The sequence below is a fragment of the Ostrea edulis genome, chromosome 5 (assembly GCF_947568905.1).
Source record: "Ostrea edulis chromosome 5, xbOstEdul1.1, whole genome shotgun sequence".
In the NCBI taxonomy this organism is placed as follows: Eukaryota; Metazoa; Mollusca; class Bivalvia; order Ostreida; family Ostreidae; genus Ostrea; species Ostrea edulis.
Window position 1 is genome coordinate 74021786 of NC_079168.1, and position 17504 is coordinate 74039289.

Here is a 17504-nt window from a genome sequence, read left to right on the forward strand (position 1 = left end):
TGTGATCATAGAAAGGATTGCTACGTTCACAAAAGTAGTCCAGAATGTTGGATTGGTTCAGGAGGGGGACCCATGCACTGTCATACCAGCTCATACCCAGATGGGGATTTTCTGGAAAACAAATGATTATCAATGAATGTATAATTAATTTCTCAAGCTTACAAATGTGATATCCAGTGAGTATATGTGTACATCAATAGGTTGTATTGTCAATACAATTCTCATGGCAGTGATTTTTCTACATTTTTACAAGGGTCCTGTGGCTTTCGAATTGGGAAAAATTGTTGACATTTTGGTCAAATTGGGAAAAATCAATTTTATTGTAAATAAGTTTTAAAATCATATCAAACATTATATTATCTTTAATTTACACATCTAATTTTCTTTAACCTTCTAAAATTTTCAACTATTCTATCCAAATCATCATTCCCATAACTCTTTGTTAAGTCTTATGTATATAATTCATATCGAATATTTATTTTTTTCAACTAGTACGTTTTCCTTTCATAATTTTCTTATTGGGCTGAAATTCGGACCCAAAATGGGCCTTTAAAAAATCACTGCACGTTTAAACTGCTCAGCTAGTCCTTGGCATTTTTCAATATAAAACTTTATAGACATATACTTAAGCCAATGCCTACAAAATCTACATGTTCCATAATCAGCCTTTCAGTCAAGCAAGAGATGTTAGTGTCCAGTTTGATTGGCATGATCAGCCAAGTGTACTACCCGCTATCCCAAACAATAAATTTCCAACCACAAACCTGCCTCGCGATCTACATGTATCACTATCTCACTTTCCCTCTGACTAAACAAATTTGAAATGGTGAAACAACCAAAGATCACAATTAACATTTCAAGAGAACAAGTGGTCCATGGGCCACATCACTAATTGTCCACTCCAACAGAATTACTTCCCCGAATCTCCTATCATTACAACAACCCTATTCAATATTAATCAGCATTTTAATCAAAGTATTATTGTGATAAAATAGATGCATACTAATTTTGTTTGCCGACGATCTGAAAAACCTACCAAAGTTTACAAACTAAGCTACTTTCGATTGCAATAAAAATGGCCACTGGAAGACAAACATATATATTCAAATATCGATCCCCATTTGTAAAATAATAATAACAAATAAATGAATAAGAAATACAAATAAATAACTGCCAGTGGCAAAATGTTTTTCACTCCGCATCTTATCTAATTATTTTTTTGATATGATATGCACCTAATTGACTGACGCTAAACAAACAAGTCAGATTGGGACAGCAGTTTGACCTTGACCTTTGACCATGTGACCTGAAAATCAATAAGGATCATCTACACTCCAGGGGCAACCCCAATCGGAACTCCTCAAATGTCTCGCGCACTCGACATAGATCTCGGATGTAATACGATGGCATCCATGAGCGAATTTGATGTATTGTCAATTGTGACGTCACAGCAATGCATCAAATTCGCTCATGGATGCCATCGTATTACATCAGAGATCTATGTTGAGTGCGCGAGACATTCAAGGAGTTCCGATTGGGGGCAACCCCTGTACCAAGTTTGGTTGTTATCAAGCAAAGGGGTCGAAAGATATTGAGTGGACAACACATGGTCTACAGACCGACTGACCGACAGTTGCAAACAATATGTCCCCTCTTTTTCAAAGGGGGGCATAAAAATAGTGAATAAAAAGGGGGGAGCAAAACAATATTTTTGATTTAGCTTTAATGTTTAAATTTTTCTATTATTGTTTACATGTATTTCATAAAATTCATGCACATGATGAGTTTAGATCAAGCTTCTTCCCTGCTTTACATACAATAGCAACTACCTGGACAAACTACTAGAATTTACAAAATGTCCAATTTCGGGAATATCAAAAAGATAAATCAAATTTTATCTTTTGTTAAAGGTCACACCACAGGGACTTGTCATGAACTGACCAATATATGCGAAGAAGCAATCTATTTTTTATCTTTTTTAAACCACAGGAAGTTTTCCTTAATTACCCAAAATGGAAAATACGCTAGATCATTGGTCAATTCAACTTGCTTAAGGTGGCTCACTACACCCAGAAAGAGTTTCTCAAATCAGTACAAATTAATTTAATTATAAAAGATATGATGATATACAATAAGAATATATGCCAAAAGGGCAAAAAATATTAAAATTTGGATAAAAACATGATTTTCCAAAAAATTATCTCATTACTTATGAACAAAAGACTTGGGGGGGATTTGAACTCAAGATCTGCGGTTCACCAGCCCTATGCTTTAACCACTGAGCTACGATGATAGACAAACAAATCAATCGATACAATAATTTCACAAAACATTTAAACCCCCATCTTGTGGCGTGGTGTCATACAGAGTATAGGCTTTAGTGTAGGGAGCTACCTTAAAGATTAAAAAAATTACTATATGGTTTCTTCACAGCTCATATATGGTCATTGTTATTTACCTGGCCAAGGGGGCAGGGTGTAGTGTATAGTTTTGATATAAACAGGACATTTCTCAGGGCTGTCTGCTGAATTTTTGTGGTCATATTGATTGTATAATGGTTGTATTCCTTATTGTAGCTGACACACAGTCTACACCCACCCCCCTCTTTCTCGAGCTCTCTCTTACTCTCAAGTCATTGACTCAATGAATAATTTCTTTTATCAATATAGAGGAATCATCATAAATTGATAATATAAATTATTTCAATACGTTACAAATTTTAGAAATTAATGTGCAAATCATTGTTTGATTTCTGATTGTGTAATTTATAACACATGTATATAGGGGGTATAGGGGGGGGGGGGGGGGGGGGGGGGAATACAATTACATTAAATTTGCATTGTTCAGGGGTCTTTTTCAAAATTTGGAATTACGAGAAAATAGCAGTAGTGGACAGGTCAATGCTATCAAAACTCAGGTATACTGGGCTTCCTCAAGATCTAAAGATTGCTGGCAAGTATTGGCTGTTATTGTTATCAAAACACCTCTCCAGGGTCCCTCAAGACCACAGTATCTGCAGATGTCACTCCATGTTAAAGGTTGATTGACACGCGGCTAATCATTGATCAAGATACAGGCAAAATTTGAGGGTGTCAACTTAAAATTGGGTCTTTCAAGTTTGAACTATTCTTGTATATCCTAACTTAATTGTCTATCGAAATTGAATTGACCAGTGAGAGCGCATCTTCCATTTTTGGTGATTGAGGAAAAGAACCTGTGGTTCAAAGCAATATAGAAAATGCATTGGTTCTTTATAAATTTTGCTGGTGCAAACAGATATTAGGTATTTTTACAAAATGATCTTTCCCCGATCGATTGAGACCTGGATTGTAAAGTCTAAAATCCGTGAAATATAAAAAGAAGACGAATGGAAAGCTGAGGTAGCGACTCTTGGGATTTCAGATTCCCCCTTGTGTAAACATAAGAATAGACGCCAGATGGTGTCAAATTTTAATAAAACAAAAAATTCATGACAAACCCCGTGTTAACTACCAAGGATATATTGAAAACCCACCTTCCCTTTACCCTTTAATTTTGCTACTTTATTCTATTGTAGCTCTGGCTTCCTTATAGCTTGGGTGACCATGGAGGCTTAAAATATAGTATTGTTTACATCTTTCATTTTTAACCTGTGACAAAAACTCTCCACCAGATTTATTTCGATACATAAAATATTTTGTCGTCTGAATCATCTTGGTGGGTTAACTTGGACCATATAGTACTTATTTTTCCATTGCACATACCTAGGTTCATATTGGAAACTTCAAATATGACTGTCTTCTTTACCCGGGGACAACAGCGTACATCAATCGGCCATTTTGAGATCACGTGATAGATGGAAATTAAGTCGTACTCTCTTATTTCGTATTAAACGACGGAGGGGCATTATCAAACATATTCGTCAAAATCGAATTTAATCCGACATTCATATTAACTCTGAAAGGTTTTATGCTCATTCCTCTTCCCATCGAAAATGCCAACTCTCATTAATAACCTTATATCAAATGTGAAATTATATTTCGTCCATTTTACACTATTCAGCTTCCGAAGGAATGCAACATTGCTATATCCAAGCTTGGATATTGTAATGGTTAACCTGGGTAGCACAGTGGTTAGAGCATCCGACTAGAAAGGGAGAGGTTTTGGGTTCGATTTCCGGTCCTGAGCCATAGGTTTTCTCACTCTCCTAATATACTACAGTTGATGCTGTTGACTAGCCCTGTACTGCAGGTTGTCCTGCCAGGGGTGAAAAGAATCTGGATTGTGTCTTCAACGGTGAAGACAAATTAAAGGAGGGAAGAATGTAATAGTTAGGGGTATACAGACCATGGAAATCAGCCTTGGATAGTTCAGTGGTTATAGAGCACCTGACTAAGGACTGATTCCCAGTCCGATTAAGATTACACCCTCCATTCCAATTTCCCTAAACATTGATGAAACTCATAACTATCAAAACTATACATTTGTATATCAAAACAAGGTAATTTTATTTATTTTTTTATATCTCTAATCAAACAAATATATGGCGTATGTTTTACTCTTACTAGTAAAATTAAAATTGTTAAAAAAAAATCATTCATTAACAATTAGATCTATCAGTGTGAAACTTATAAGACAGTTCTAAGTAGCCACATTTTATGTTCAAAATTTACAGTTTCTGAACAGATTATCAGAATTAACAAACAATTAATCTAAGATTTCATTTAAAACATACATGTAAAACTCACTTCATTGCATACCATATCTAGTGTACATTGCTTTTGGTGCTAATGAAAACAATATTTATTAAACCCAAAATTTACAGGATATGTACAAGTTGACATATTCTTTAATAAGATGAAGTCGTTATGTGCCCTTAAGTCCACACATCCTCCAAGTACCTCCTATCAAGCCTCAGTTTGGTAACATGAGACTTGGCTTGACTCTCACTCATTCCTTTCTTTTCCTTCAGAATTGTCATAAAAGTCTGATTCACATCTTTGGACATATTCTTGGCATCACCACAGACATATATTACAGCTTCTTGATTCTCAATCAAATCAAGTAATAACTCGGCATTCTTCAGAAGATTATCTTGTACATATTTGGGTTCATCTGCAGACTTGTTTTCTCGAGAAAAGGAAACAAAGAGCTTTGTCAAAATTTCTATCTCTTGTAACCTCATAAGCTCCTCCCTAAATAAATAGTCTTGTGATTGGTTTCTGCAACCAAAGAAAAGGAATGTTTCTCCGAACACTTGATCAGCATATTCAGGGCAGGTCTTCTGCATTTCTCTGTGTTGTAAGAAGCCAACAAAAGGAGCAACTCCTGTACCTGGTCCAACCATAATGAGCGGCACAGACACATCACTGGGTAAGCGGAAGAACTGACTGGGCCTGGCTGAGACCTGCAATTGGCATATTTTCTCACCTTTTTTTGGATCTTCACATTTTTGTCTGCTTTGAATATCTACTGTCAATTTATCCAGCATACCAGTGCATACCCCTTGCCTTGAAAAACTTCTTCCGTCACCCTCTGGAATATTTATCACATTGAACACAATGTCTAACTGGTTTGGTGTTTTAAGTGGTGAACTGCAAGCCGAGTAAGGCCTTGGTTGTAATTTTGGAAGCGATTCTAGCAGTCTTTCAACAGTGGGCTGACAGGAGGGAAATGCCTGAAGGAGATCTAGTATACTTATCTCAGGATTCCTTATAAAGCTGGTGTAGTCTGCCATGCCTTGTTTGCTGCACAGTTCTTGAAGTCTTCTTTTCTCTTGGGGATTTGTGGTTTCTTTTACAAGCTGTCGTATCACAGATTTTTTGGGAGGTGCCCTTATGTCTATGTAATGAGTAAATAAGTTCCTGAGTGTAGAGACATTGGGCAGATGAAGTGGGATAACTGCTTTCGCTTTCTTGGTGTCTTTCATCAGCTCAATCTCACAAACGCAGTCAGCAGTATCCAGAACATTTAGTCTCTTCAACAGCATTTCAACTTCTTTTGCATCATTCTGGCAATACACTGACACAGAGTCTCCTGGTTGGTAACTCATCTCATTTTCTAATTCAAGCCTCAGTTTTAGAGATTTTTTAAGTGCATCTTCTGAAGTTAGAATATCTGCACTGATTACTGTGGCCCTGGAAATGGCTGTTGCAGCAGTTTTATCAAAAGGGAAAGAGGTGCCTCCCACATTTTCCTCGGAATTGAATTTTAGAGCAAGGTAAGCTGGCGTAAGTAAAGGTACTGTTACAGCTGCATCACAAAGAGGTTGCACTGATTTGATGAGTGATGGTTCCTGCGTGTTTGCTAGTGAAATACCCTCAATCTTTCTTTCTAGAGAATCTTCTGATCCATTATCTAATATTTTCCTATCAATTTCTGAAGAAGGAGTATCATGTCCATTATAGTCATCTCGTTCCTCCTTGGAATGCCCATTGGTTGATGGATGGCAATTTGTTATTGTGGTACCATTAAGTTCAGTTTTGTCACGTTTACAATCTAAATTGTCCACGGGATTGCTTGTATCTTCTTTCATTGAACAGGTAGCTTCTTTACAGCATAGATCGGATTTGTTCGGTAAGTCAGGTGACAGGAAGTTAAGCAGTGCTGGGAAAAGTCCCTCTATCCAAGGCTCTACAGCTAATTCCAGACCCACAGCATCATCAGCCCAGCCTGAGGGATAGAACCGTTTGGCTCCCAATTCCTCCAATCGCCTGTCCAGAGTCTTCCCCGCATTACAGAAATTTGTGTAGTTAGAGTCTCCCAGCCCTAACAGAGCATAATTTAAATGAGACAGATGATCACTGGGAAGGGTTCTCTTCTTCAGTCTTCTGAAAAATTTAAGAGCTGTTTCTGGTGGTTCTCCATCTCCTGTTGTGGACGTGACAATCACAACACAAGTTTCGTTCTCAAGTGTGAATTTCTTCTCAGCTTGACTGAGACAATGTCTTTCACAATCCAGTCCATGCACGACCGAGTTATCTCGTATCTCATCAGTAATGGCTTCAGCCTGCCCAGTCTGGGATCCATATAAAAGTAAGAATCGGTTTTTCTTCTCAGGCATTCTTCAATGTTTTGATTCCTAGTAAAAGAACAAAAATCTTATTACTCAGTGAATAATTATAGCATATATATCTTAAAGGGACTGGTTCACGATTTTTGATAAAAATATTTTCATTTTTGATGGTAAACATTAAAAAGATAACTCATTTAATATTGACAGCCAAATTTTGACCTTCTGAATGCAAGAATAAAAGCAATATTTTAGCCTTCAATCTGTGTTATGTAAACAAAGACTCGAGTCTTTTTATGTATACAAACAAACAAGAGGAATATTGATTTTGTAATATAAAGCATCTTAATTTTGCATAGTCACAAATTTTAACTTTTAGATGACACATTTACCCCAAAAATGCTTGAAATGTGAAAGGTATAATAAACTTAGATCAATATCCATTTCTTTTGAAAATTTCGTAAACAATAACATACCGCAATCTTTGTTTACAAAACAAATAATAAGCTCTCTAAAATGAGCTTCTATGATAATGTATAACCTTAATTTTTATGTGAACTCTTTTAAACACATTAAACAATATATTTTGATCATTAAAAGTGAAAAAGAAAATTTTGGGGAAAATCGTGAATCAGTCCCTTTAAAGATATTTTAAAATGTTTAATAAATTGATTGTGTTTTGAATAAAAGATTGTGTTTAATTACTGATACTAGTATGTGTAACCTTACAAATACAATATGTATGAAGTATATAGTGACACACAATTCAATGATTGACAATAAGCAGAAATCACAGGTATTAGAATTGTAAACAATATACTTAACCTATACGCACCCCATACAAAAATGTAGAATTTTGTTGCACATTGTCAACTGAAACCTAAATGACTGCCTTACTGTATGAGGCCTACCTGATATGTAGCTTAAAAAGGGGCGAGATCAAAAGATTGATGCTGGATAAGAATCTAAATTCAAGTAGTTAGGGGGAAGGGTGGTGTAAAAACTCCCATAAGTCTCTGTTAGGGGTGGGTGGGGTGTAAAAACTCCCATAAGTCTCTGTTATCCGACATCGATTACACTTTAGTTATAATGATAGTTAGGGGGAGGGGTGGTGTAAAAACTCCCATAAGTCTCTGTTGTTCGACATCGATTACACTTTAGTTATAATGATAGTTAGGGGGAGGGGTTGTGTAAAAACTCCCATAAGTCTCTGTTGTTCGACATCGATTACACTTTAGTTATAATGATAGTTAGGGGGAGGGGTGGTGTAAAAACTCCCATAAGTCTCTGTTATCCGACATCGATTACACTTTAGTGGGGAAAAAAAGACAAGTGACTGTTAAAGGGACTGACTCACGATTTTACCCAAAATTTTGTTTTTCACTTTTAATGATCAAAATCTACTGTCTTATGTGTTTGAAAGATTTCACATGAAAATTAAGGTTATACATCCTCACAGAAGCTCATTTTAGAGAGTTTATTATTTGTTTTGTAAACAAAGATTGCGGTATGCTATTGTTTACGAAATTTCAAAAGAAATGGATATCGATCTAAGTATTATTATATCTTTCACATTTCAAGCATTTTTGGGGTGAAATGTTTCATCTAAAAGTTAAAATTTGTTACTATGCAAAATTAAGATGCATTATATTGCAAAATCAATATTTCACTTGTTTGTTTGTTTACATAAAAAGACTCGAGTCTTTGTTTACATAAGACATATTCAAGGCTAAAATATTACTGTTATTCTTGCATTCAGAAGGTCAAAATTTTGGCTCTCAACATTAAATGAGCTATATTTCTAATGTTTAACATCAAAAATGAAAAATATTTTTTATCAAAAATCGTGAACCAGTCCCTTTAAAAACTAGATAATAATATTGCATTTTAATGAACATTTGATATTCTAATGTACACTTTCATTTGTAAATAAACAGTAGAAAAGTATACAGAGTGTTATCTATACTCGTATGTTTTTACTTGTTAATCGATAAGTTTCAACATTCATCATATTTAGTTTTAAGGGGGTGGGGTCTTGGTAAAAACTACGTGAATTTAGTTTTTTGTCAGACATTGAACTTTTAATCCTGCCCTATAAGCTATCTGATAAAGCTCAAGTGCAATGCATAGCCAAAACTTTGCATAATAATTTTTGAATATGTTTATACTTTGAACTAATCACAACACTGTTCTTATTAGAGATAATAATTTCAACTTTCATACAGAGAATTTTCATAAAATTTAAAGATATTTTTTGTTGGTGTTGTTAAATGTCCACTACTCAATGAGTGTTAAGGTATAGATAAGTATGATGACTTCACACTGTGAGATATGATTGCCTATCCGTTATTCCACTGATCATAAATAAGTATGATGACTTCACACTGTGAGATATGATTGCCTAGATCCGTTATTCCACTGATCATAGATAAGTATGATGACTTCACACTGTGAGATATGATTGCCTATCCGTTATTATTCCACTGATCCTCGTTTACTTTTATTCTCAATATATATATTAGGATAACTGTTGTTTAACAACTCATTACATGTAATCTTAAACATTTGACAATTTTGGATCAAAATTCTTTCTAAGGAATGTAATTCAAAAGTTTTTTTTTTGTATGGACTACAAGGATGAAAGCTAGATCATCATTCATGCTATATTATAGTTGATAAAGCTATATAGGTAAATATCAGAGATTGTGCTGGACCTGCTAACAGTGCTCTTACAAGTAGGAGCCTCGGTTAATGTCCCTACTCTCCTCTATAATACATGTACCTCGGACTCTTACATCCGAAGGCTATTATTCAACGAGTTTATTCCGACTGAATTTCGGTCAGAAGGATTTCTATGCAAAATCTACACTAATATATTAAATTGTTGGTAATTAACTCTTTCATAACCGTAAATTAACTTTTAACTAATCGACTGAATCCTAAATATCCCTTGGTAATACTAATATCGCATGCATTTCATCCCCATTCAAATCAGTACACAAGATTTGTTATAATTTGATGCGCAATAAAAATTTCCGAACAAATTTTCCAGAAAACAAAAATATTAAGTTGCTTATAGTTTTACAAAAAGCATTTGTTTATCAAATCAAATATTATTTTTCAAATATCTGTTATGTGTCTGAGAAATTCAGCCATATCATTATCATTGCTACTTTCCTGAAAATTCCCTTGCCTCTGCAGGGTTCCATTTTGGTTTCCTAACTTGTTTTACATACTCCATTCTGTATTGTTAACTAAGCGGACTTCACCTTGAATGAGATGGCTTTCATTTCATTTTCAAAATATTGATGATTGAGTGCTAAAGATTTATGTTACACATTTGATTTGTGTTCGGTTAAGGTGAAATACATAAAACATGAATTAGTTAAATGGGAGTGGATAAGTCAGAAGTAAGCTATTTCTAGGGGAGTGGTTTCAGCAGCGGGAATTTTTACAATAGATGCTAGAGGTTTAAATATAAAGTAATAAGAAAGAAATGAAATAAAAGATGAAAATAAAATGTAGTGAAAATAAAAACACAATATGTATATATATACATGATTATGATGATAAGGCCAAAAAAAAATAATATGTTTGTTTCAGGTCGCCTCTGATTTTAAAAAAAGGATCGGTAGGTAGGTTTTTAATTTTTTTTTGAATATTTTTAAAAAAAAATAAATGTGCCTTCGAATCAATGAAAATATGATAGTTAAATTTGTGTTATACTGTATATACAATGTGTTTAATAGATAAAAAATGGGTTCAGAACACAATGTTTAATTGACAAAATACACAGTATGTGATTGAGTTTTGATATATATAATATATATATCAAGGTTTGACATTTACTTTTTTGAGCACTAGACCAGTCGGGCTACTTCAAATGATTTTTTCTAGACCTGACTTTATATCCACTAGCCCTGACCAACTTTCCAGAAAAAAACTGATAGTTTCTCTATATTTAAATACTTCATTTAAATGACAAACGTTAAGTTTGAACCAAAACGTATTTAATTGTCTCAAAAATACCTTAAGTCTCGTCATTCCATTTGATTTTCAAACATATTTTCTGTTTCTTTAAATTCTACCCAGCACGGATATTCTTTAGTCTATTTAGTATAAAATGACCTCAACCGGCTTTTTATTTAATTCATATTTCCTAATCCCTGCTTTGTTTCTTCCTAACCTTTTTTTTTCTCCTGGGACGTCTTACCTTGAGGACGAGAAGTCGTATTTAAATATAGAGACATTCCCGCACATATGTCAACACCGATAAATAGCTGTTTACGACGTAATTTATTGACTTGATAAACACTTTATTATAGTCAATTGAAATAAACCATTTAAAATTAACACAGGGTTTGACATTTACTTTTTTGAGCACTAGACCAGTCGGGCTACTTCAAATGATTTTTACTAGACCTGATCTTACATCCACTAGCCCCGACCAACTTTCCAGAAAAACGTTAACTGATAGTTTCTCCATATTTAGATACTTAAATCAAGTTACAAACGTTAAGTTTGAACTAAAACATATTTAATTGTCTCCAAAAAATCTTTAATCTTGTCATTTATTTGATGCTTTTATTTTCAAACACATTTTCTGTTTCTTTAAATTTTACCGGCACGGAAATTATTTAGTCCATTTAGAATAAAATTACCTACACCGTTCTTTTTTTTTAAATTTCTATTTCATAAGCCCTATTTTGAGTCTTCCCATCCTTTTAATTTTTTTTCTCTTGGGACATCTTTCCTTCAGGACGAGAAGGCATATGTGACTGCGAAAAAGGCTGGTCCCAGATGCAGCAGCACGTCATAATGAGAAATCGGCGATAGAAATCTCTATATGTTTGCGTCTCAATAAAAAAATATAGAGACATTCCTGCACATATATCAACACCGAAAAATGGTTGTTCATGACGTAATTTATTAATTGGATAAACACTTTCTTATTTATATTTAATTCAATTAAACTCTTTTTTTTTAATGAAAATGAATTCAATTTATATCTATTTATCCGAAACATAACTTTACACACATATTAACATGGAGTAAATGTTGTGAAACATCACACCCGACTTATTTATAAGAACTATAAATAGAGATTGTGTCCTCATGCGGTTCAAACTTGCTCTCAAACTCTTTGCAGTTATTTTTTTCTTTTTAGCTAAGAATAAAATATATTGTGGTTTAAAGTAAAGTTTGTTGTTTATTTTTAAACACAACCAAGTCGGACTAGTAAATCGACATTTTACCCGACCGGACCTAACATTTAATAGACTCGATCGGTCGGACGTGCCTTAGTGTCAAACCCTGTAACATCGAGTAGATGTCATAAAACATCACTTCCGACCGCGACTTATTTATCAGAACTAAAAATAGAGATTATTCCATCATACGGTTCAAGATTGCTTGCAAACTCTTTACAGTTATTTTCTTTTAATTAAGAATAAAATATCTTACGGTTTAAAGTAAAGTTTCTTGTTTATTTTTTTAACACAACCAGTCGGATTAGTAAATCGACATTTCACCCGACTGGATCTATCATTTAGTACACTTGGTTGGTCGAACGTGCATTAGCGTCAAATCCTGTATATAGATTATACATTTACAATTATAAATGTCTTGGCATTTCGGGTAATAGTTCGTACATAGATAAATTGAAATCGGAAAATTGAAAAAAATTAATAGGGTCGGTAGATATATTTAGGGTCGGTCAGGCGACCTGAAACAAACATATTTTTTATTTTGGCCTAACATAGAACAAGTGTCGCCGCTGTCAGAACCTCTAATTCATATTGGCAAGAAACAAGGACTCCGTTTGATAAAAGTTCTACTTCTACCAGTCAGTGGCCTCCATTATCAGGTTGATTATTCTGCCGCATTAGGGTGTGCGTAAGTTAAAATTTTGTAAAACATCAAAAAAAAGTTTAAGTATCTACAGTCTGAGATTTGCCTAATAGTTTTGTAGCCGAGCCTTGAAGGAATCAAGACTTATTAATTGGCGCCAGCACTGTTGAGGTGGGCAAGATATCCCAAACACATTACATTCAACCACACAATACCACAGGCATCTGAAGTGTGGATAGCTTGTACAGATCTTATGTATACCCCCCTCCCTTCTAGAGTGACTAGAAATTTCGAAGTAAAACAGATGGCATGAGATTTATATGAAAGACATAAGTAGAACTACATTAGCCTGACGAGATATTCACAGAAATTTCTTCGATAAAGTTGGTTTAAATACCCAATCACGGCAGTGAATCGGTCTCAAAGCAGGTATAGCCCCTTGTTTGTTTACATGATTTGTTGCACACCTTTACAAATATTAGTATCTCACAAGCGGTCATCTCAAAAGCTTACAGAAAGTAGTAACTGACTATTCAGAACGACTTATGAGGGTGATCTTTGGGGAAATAACATATTTTGGATAAATTATTGGTTCTGTATAAAAATAATTTCGAGTCACTCGAGATGAGGGGGGGGGGGGGGGGGGGGGGGCTATGTATATATACAAGCTATCCACACTTCGGGTGTCTGTGGTACAACTTTCAATACTAAGTCATAAATTTATCGCATCAGGTACTGATGATCAGTGACACGCACGCGCTCACGCCACCAGATGACCAGCGCATCGACCTAATGAATCATTGAATGGGCTCAATGTCAAAATTGTATTATCATAAAGATTTACTAGGGTAAAAAGACGTCCTTTATTTTCAAGACCTGTCACAAGGTGTAGAACATAACAAAAAATTACCTGAAATTCCTTTTTACTCAATAAACTGAAGTTTACATCATCCTCCTTGAAGTTACACAATACCGGATTTTGTTAAGCGTGAATAAAAGGGTAAGCGGTAAATGTAGTACGGCCGAATGCCGAAAGCCGAAAGTCCCGGATAGCGATTTTTTCGAGTTTTCTCTCTTAATGCTGCATGTAATAACATATAATTTGCAGAGGTTGCTGTTTGTAACCTAGGTACATAAAAAACATAAAATTTTTCTGAGAATTCTTCTACAAAAGTACCAAACTAGAGTTTTCACCTGCCAAAAAGCGGTAAATCTAGTACGTTTTATAAATGTCGGAACCCAAACACGGTCGAAGACACTGATGGAGCCCCTTGTAAATACTGGGTTTTAAGTAATCATATTCATGCAAATTATATTGATTAAGACTACATTTTATGTTTCTATCATTATTTCACAACACAGAATAATAAAAACTGTTGTATTTTGTAATCGTATTCTTGTTTTAATCGGAACAAGTAGGTCTCCTTAGTTTGGTAAAGTCGTACCTAAACAACGTACGCTTACATGTAAAACGATAGTTGAGGATTCTATCGGTAATTAGTCATGATTACAACATTAACCATTGATTCCGTTGCCCAGCTCTAACCACGCGAAGGTTCCCCATTCACCCATCCATGTTATTTTGAATAAAAATTTAAATTCCGAAAGTAAAGAAATTATACCCCTAAAGTGAATAATGTAACCCAAAAAGTGTGCTTTACAACATTTTGTCATTTTGATTAAGAAAGAAAAGGGAAATATGATAGTACAGTCGTTAATCGTCTTGAAGATGGAATGATAATATTAAAATTTGTCGTTCTTCTTCGATAAATTACATATAAATTACATGTACATATGATTACTTTAAATCACACTTCGTATGCATTAGTAGCCTACACTGCATCAAAATTATAATTGAATTATAAAATTATTCAATTAATTCAATAATGAATATGCTTCAACAACCGAAGTTTAAAAAGAAGCACACTATTTATAGTGTATATATATCAAAGTGGATTGAAATATTGCAAAAAAGTGCCTGAACTACACATGTATAATTATAAATAATAGGTAGGGTGATACAATAAAATGCGCATATAAATGCACCATATATGCAATTGCGATTTATTTAAGTTACCGTAGATATCTAGAACTCAGTCTAATTCAATATTGTCTATAATGCTAAAACGCGGACTTTCGGTAGATCAAAAGACCGGAGACCGTGTTCGGGTTTCGGCATTTATAAAACGTACTAGATTTACCGCTTTTTGGTATCCGAAAATTCTGGTTCATTATCTTCTTTACAGGATTCCCAGAAAAAGTTATATGATTCTTGTTTAATAGGTCACAAACAGTTATCATAATAAGTTTGATGTCATTCTATCAATTATTAAGAGAGAAAACTTGAAAACATCGCTATCCGGGACTTTCGGCTTTCGGCATTCGGGTTTCGGCCGTACTACATTTACCGCTTACCGAATAAAAGTGGAAAGTTCTAAGGTAGCAGGGGACAGTTTCGCACTATAGGCCCCGGTCAACTTTTTCAAAAAATGGAATTACCCCGTATTTGAAGTGATATTACATGTGTAAAAATGTATACAATAATTTTAGGATGCATGTCAAATGTAGCTGAGTGCTTAGTAAAAATGTTGATATACAACATGTAGGTGTCACCATGATTCCTAGCATATAGATGGGTGCAAATACGAAACTAAGACACGTGGTCAGTTGCTGAAGAAATTCCGGTGAAAACATGCAGGGTCTAGCAAAAGGTCTGTAGCTGTGAGGGAAGGTGGATGGCCCCATATGAGAGGTAGATTTTTGAGAAGGGCAGATAGGGTTCTTGATTGTGCACAGTGTCTAAATCCCCATGTTTGGTACTGTGATGGTGTGGGGGTGGTGCGGATTAGCCCAAATGAGGGAAAATCAAAGCAAAAAAGGGGAACCTGCTCAGAGCATGTTTTGTGCACCAGCACCAGTATTTATAGATGACATGTAATTTAGGGTCATAATTTATTAACTACACTAATATGAAATACAAGTATGGACATAAAAGGGAAATATGATTTTTCATTAGTCTGTCATAATCTGACTTTGGTGTATACCCCCTATCCACATGTTTCAAAACCAAAGAAACTGTCCCCTGCCACCTAAAGGCCGGAATAGATAGAGTGTACTTGATTATACTCGGGTTAAGGTGGCAGATTATAACAGACTAATGAAAAATCATAATTCCGTTTATGTCAATATTTGTATTTAATATTGGTGTAGGTAATAACTTATGACCCTAAATTACATGTAATCTATACATACACTGGTGCTGGTGCACAAAACATGCTCTAAGCAGGTGCCCCTTCTTTGCTTTGATTTTCTCTCATTTGGGCTAATCCGCACCACCCCCACACCATCACAGTACCAAGCGTGGGGATTTAGACACTGTGCACAATCAAAAACCCTGTCTGTCCTTCTTAAAAATCTACCTTTCACATGGGCCCATCCACCTTCCCTCTCAGCAAGACCTTTTGCTGGACCATGTATGTTTTCACAGGAATTTCTTCAGCAACTGACCACGTGTCTTAGTTTCGTATTTGCACCCATCAAAATGTTGTATATCAACATTTTTATTAAGCACTCATGCATCTACATTCGACATAAATCCTAAAATTATTCTATACATTTTTAAACATATAATGTAAAACTTATACGGTACCAATTTTGATGCACCAGATGAGTATTTCGACAAATAATGTCTCTTCAGTGATGCTCAACCGAAATGTTTGAAATCCGAAATAACTATGAAGTTTTAGAGCTAAATATAGCCAAAAAAAGTGGAGCCAAATTCGTCCAAGGATAAGAGCTATGCATGAGGGAGATAATTCTTAATTTTGAAATGAATTTCTAAATTTTATAACAGCAATTAAATATACATCCGTATTTTCAAGCTAGTAACGAAGTACTTAGCTACTGGGCTATAGAGATTCTCGGGGACTAACAGTCCACCAGCAGAGGCCTCGACCCAGGGGTCATAATGTAAAACTTATACGGTACCAATTTTGATACCACTTCAAATATGGGATATTTTCTCTCTCTTTTTTTTCTTTTTTTAAAGTTGATGTTGCCCAACCGGCGATTACCACACTTGATTGTGAGCCGGAATTGCGCACGCAAGCCGAAAATTTTAATAGGTGAAGCTAGGCTACGGGGCGCCGATTGGGACTTCATGTTTTGGTAATCAAAAATCAATATTTTGTGTACACAAAATTGAATTCTGTCATAACAAATTATTTTTGTCCTACAAAAATATGCAATTCTTACTTGTTTTATGATAACTTCATTTTTGTAATTTGACAAAAATAATATAACACAATTATCTTTCAGTGGACAAAAATAATTTTTGTCTGGACAAAATTCCTTTTTTATTTTTTTGTCATGACAATTCATTTTTTGTCATTCAGGTATGCAAATATAAGCTTGTTTGCATACACATTTTGTGAGACAAAATTGATTTGAATATTGAATTGAATGTTTAGTCGTACAGCACATGGCGTCAGAAGTAAACCATGTCTGTTCTCAACTTCGAGCAACCGTCGATGGACTGGGACAACGAGTACCTCAGATTCAGGCAACATGTTTTATGATAAAAATTATGATATTTGTGTACAAAGGTCCCTTAATTGTGCAAAGCAGATAAGAAAGACGTAAGCAGATAAGAAAGGCGGGTTGG

The 17504-nt window shown here is 34.7% G+C and overlaps 2 protein-coding genes across 2 annotated transcripts in view; both read right to left on the minus strand.

Annotated features, from left to right (window-relative positions):
- Nucleotides 1-3851, minus strand: part of LOC125651476 (mediator of RNA polymerase II transcription subunit 6-like) — a 10999-nt gene extending 7148 nt beyond the window's left edge. Inside the window, exons 1-2 of the mRNA XM_056165488.1 lie at nucleotides 3744-3851; nucleotides 1-111 (exon numbers count right to left, since the gene is read on the minus strand). The exon at nucleotides 1-111 is cut by the window's left edge and continues 52 nt beyond it. Of these exons, the coding sequence (XP_056021463.1) occupies nucleotides 1-111; nucleotides 3744-3753 (121 nt within the window). The 5' untranslated portion in view covers nucleotides 3754-3851. The remainder of the gene's footprint in view (nucleotides 112-3743) is intronic.
- A 611-nt stretch (nucleotides 3852-4462) lies between these two features.
- On the minus strand, nucleotides 4463-13854 carry LOC125651723 (methionine synthase reductase-like). The gene is made up of 2 exons (XM_048880445.2): nucleotides 13752-13854; nucleotides 4463-7060 (listed from the first exon to the last, which is right to left on the minus strand). Exon 2 carries the CDS (start codon nucleotides 7040-7042, stop codon nucleotides 4856-4858), a length of 2187 nt encoding a protein of 728 aa, XP_048736402.2. The 5' UTR covers nucleotides 7043-7060; nucleotides 13752-13854; the 3' UTR covers nucleotides 4463-4855.
- Nucleotides 13855-17504: the final 3650 nt, after the last annotated feature.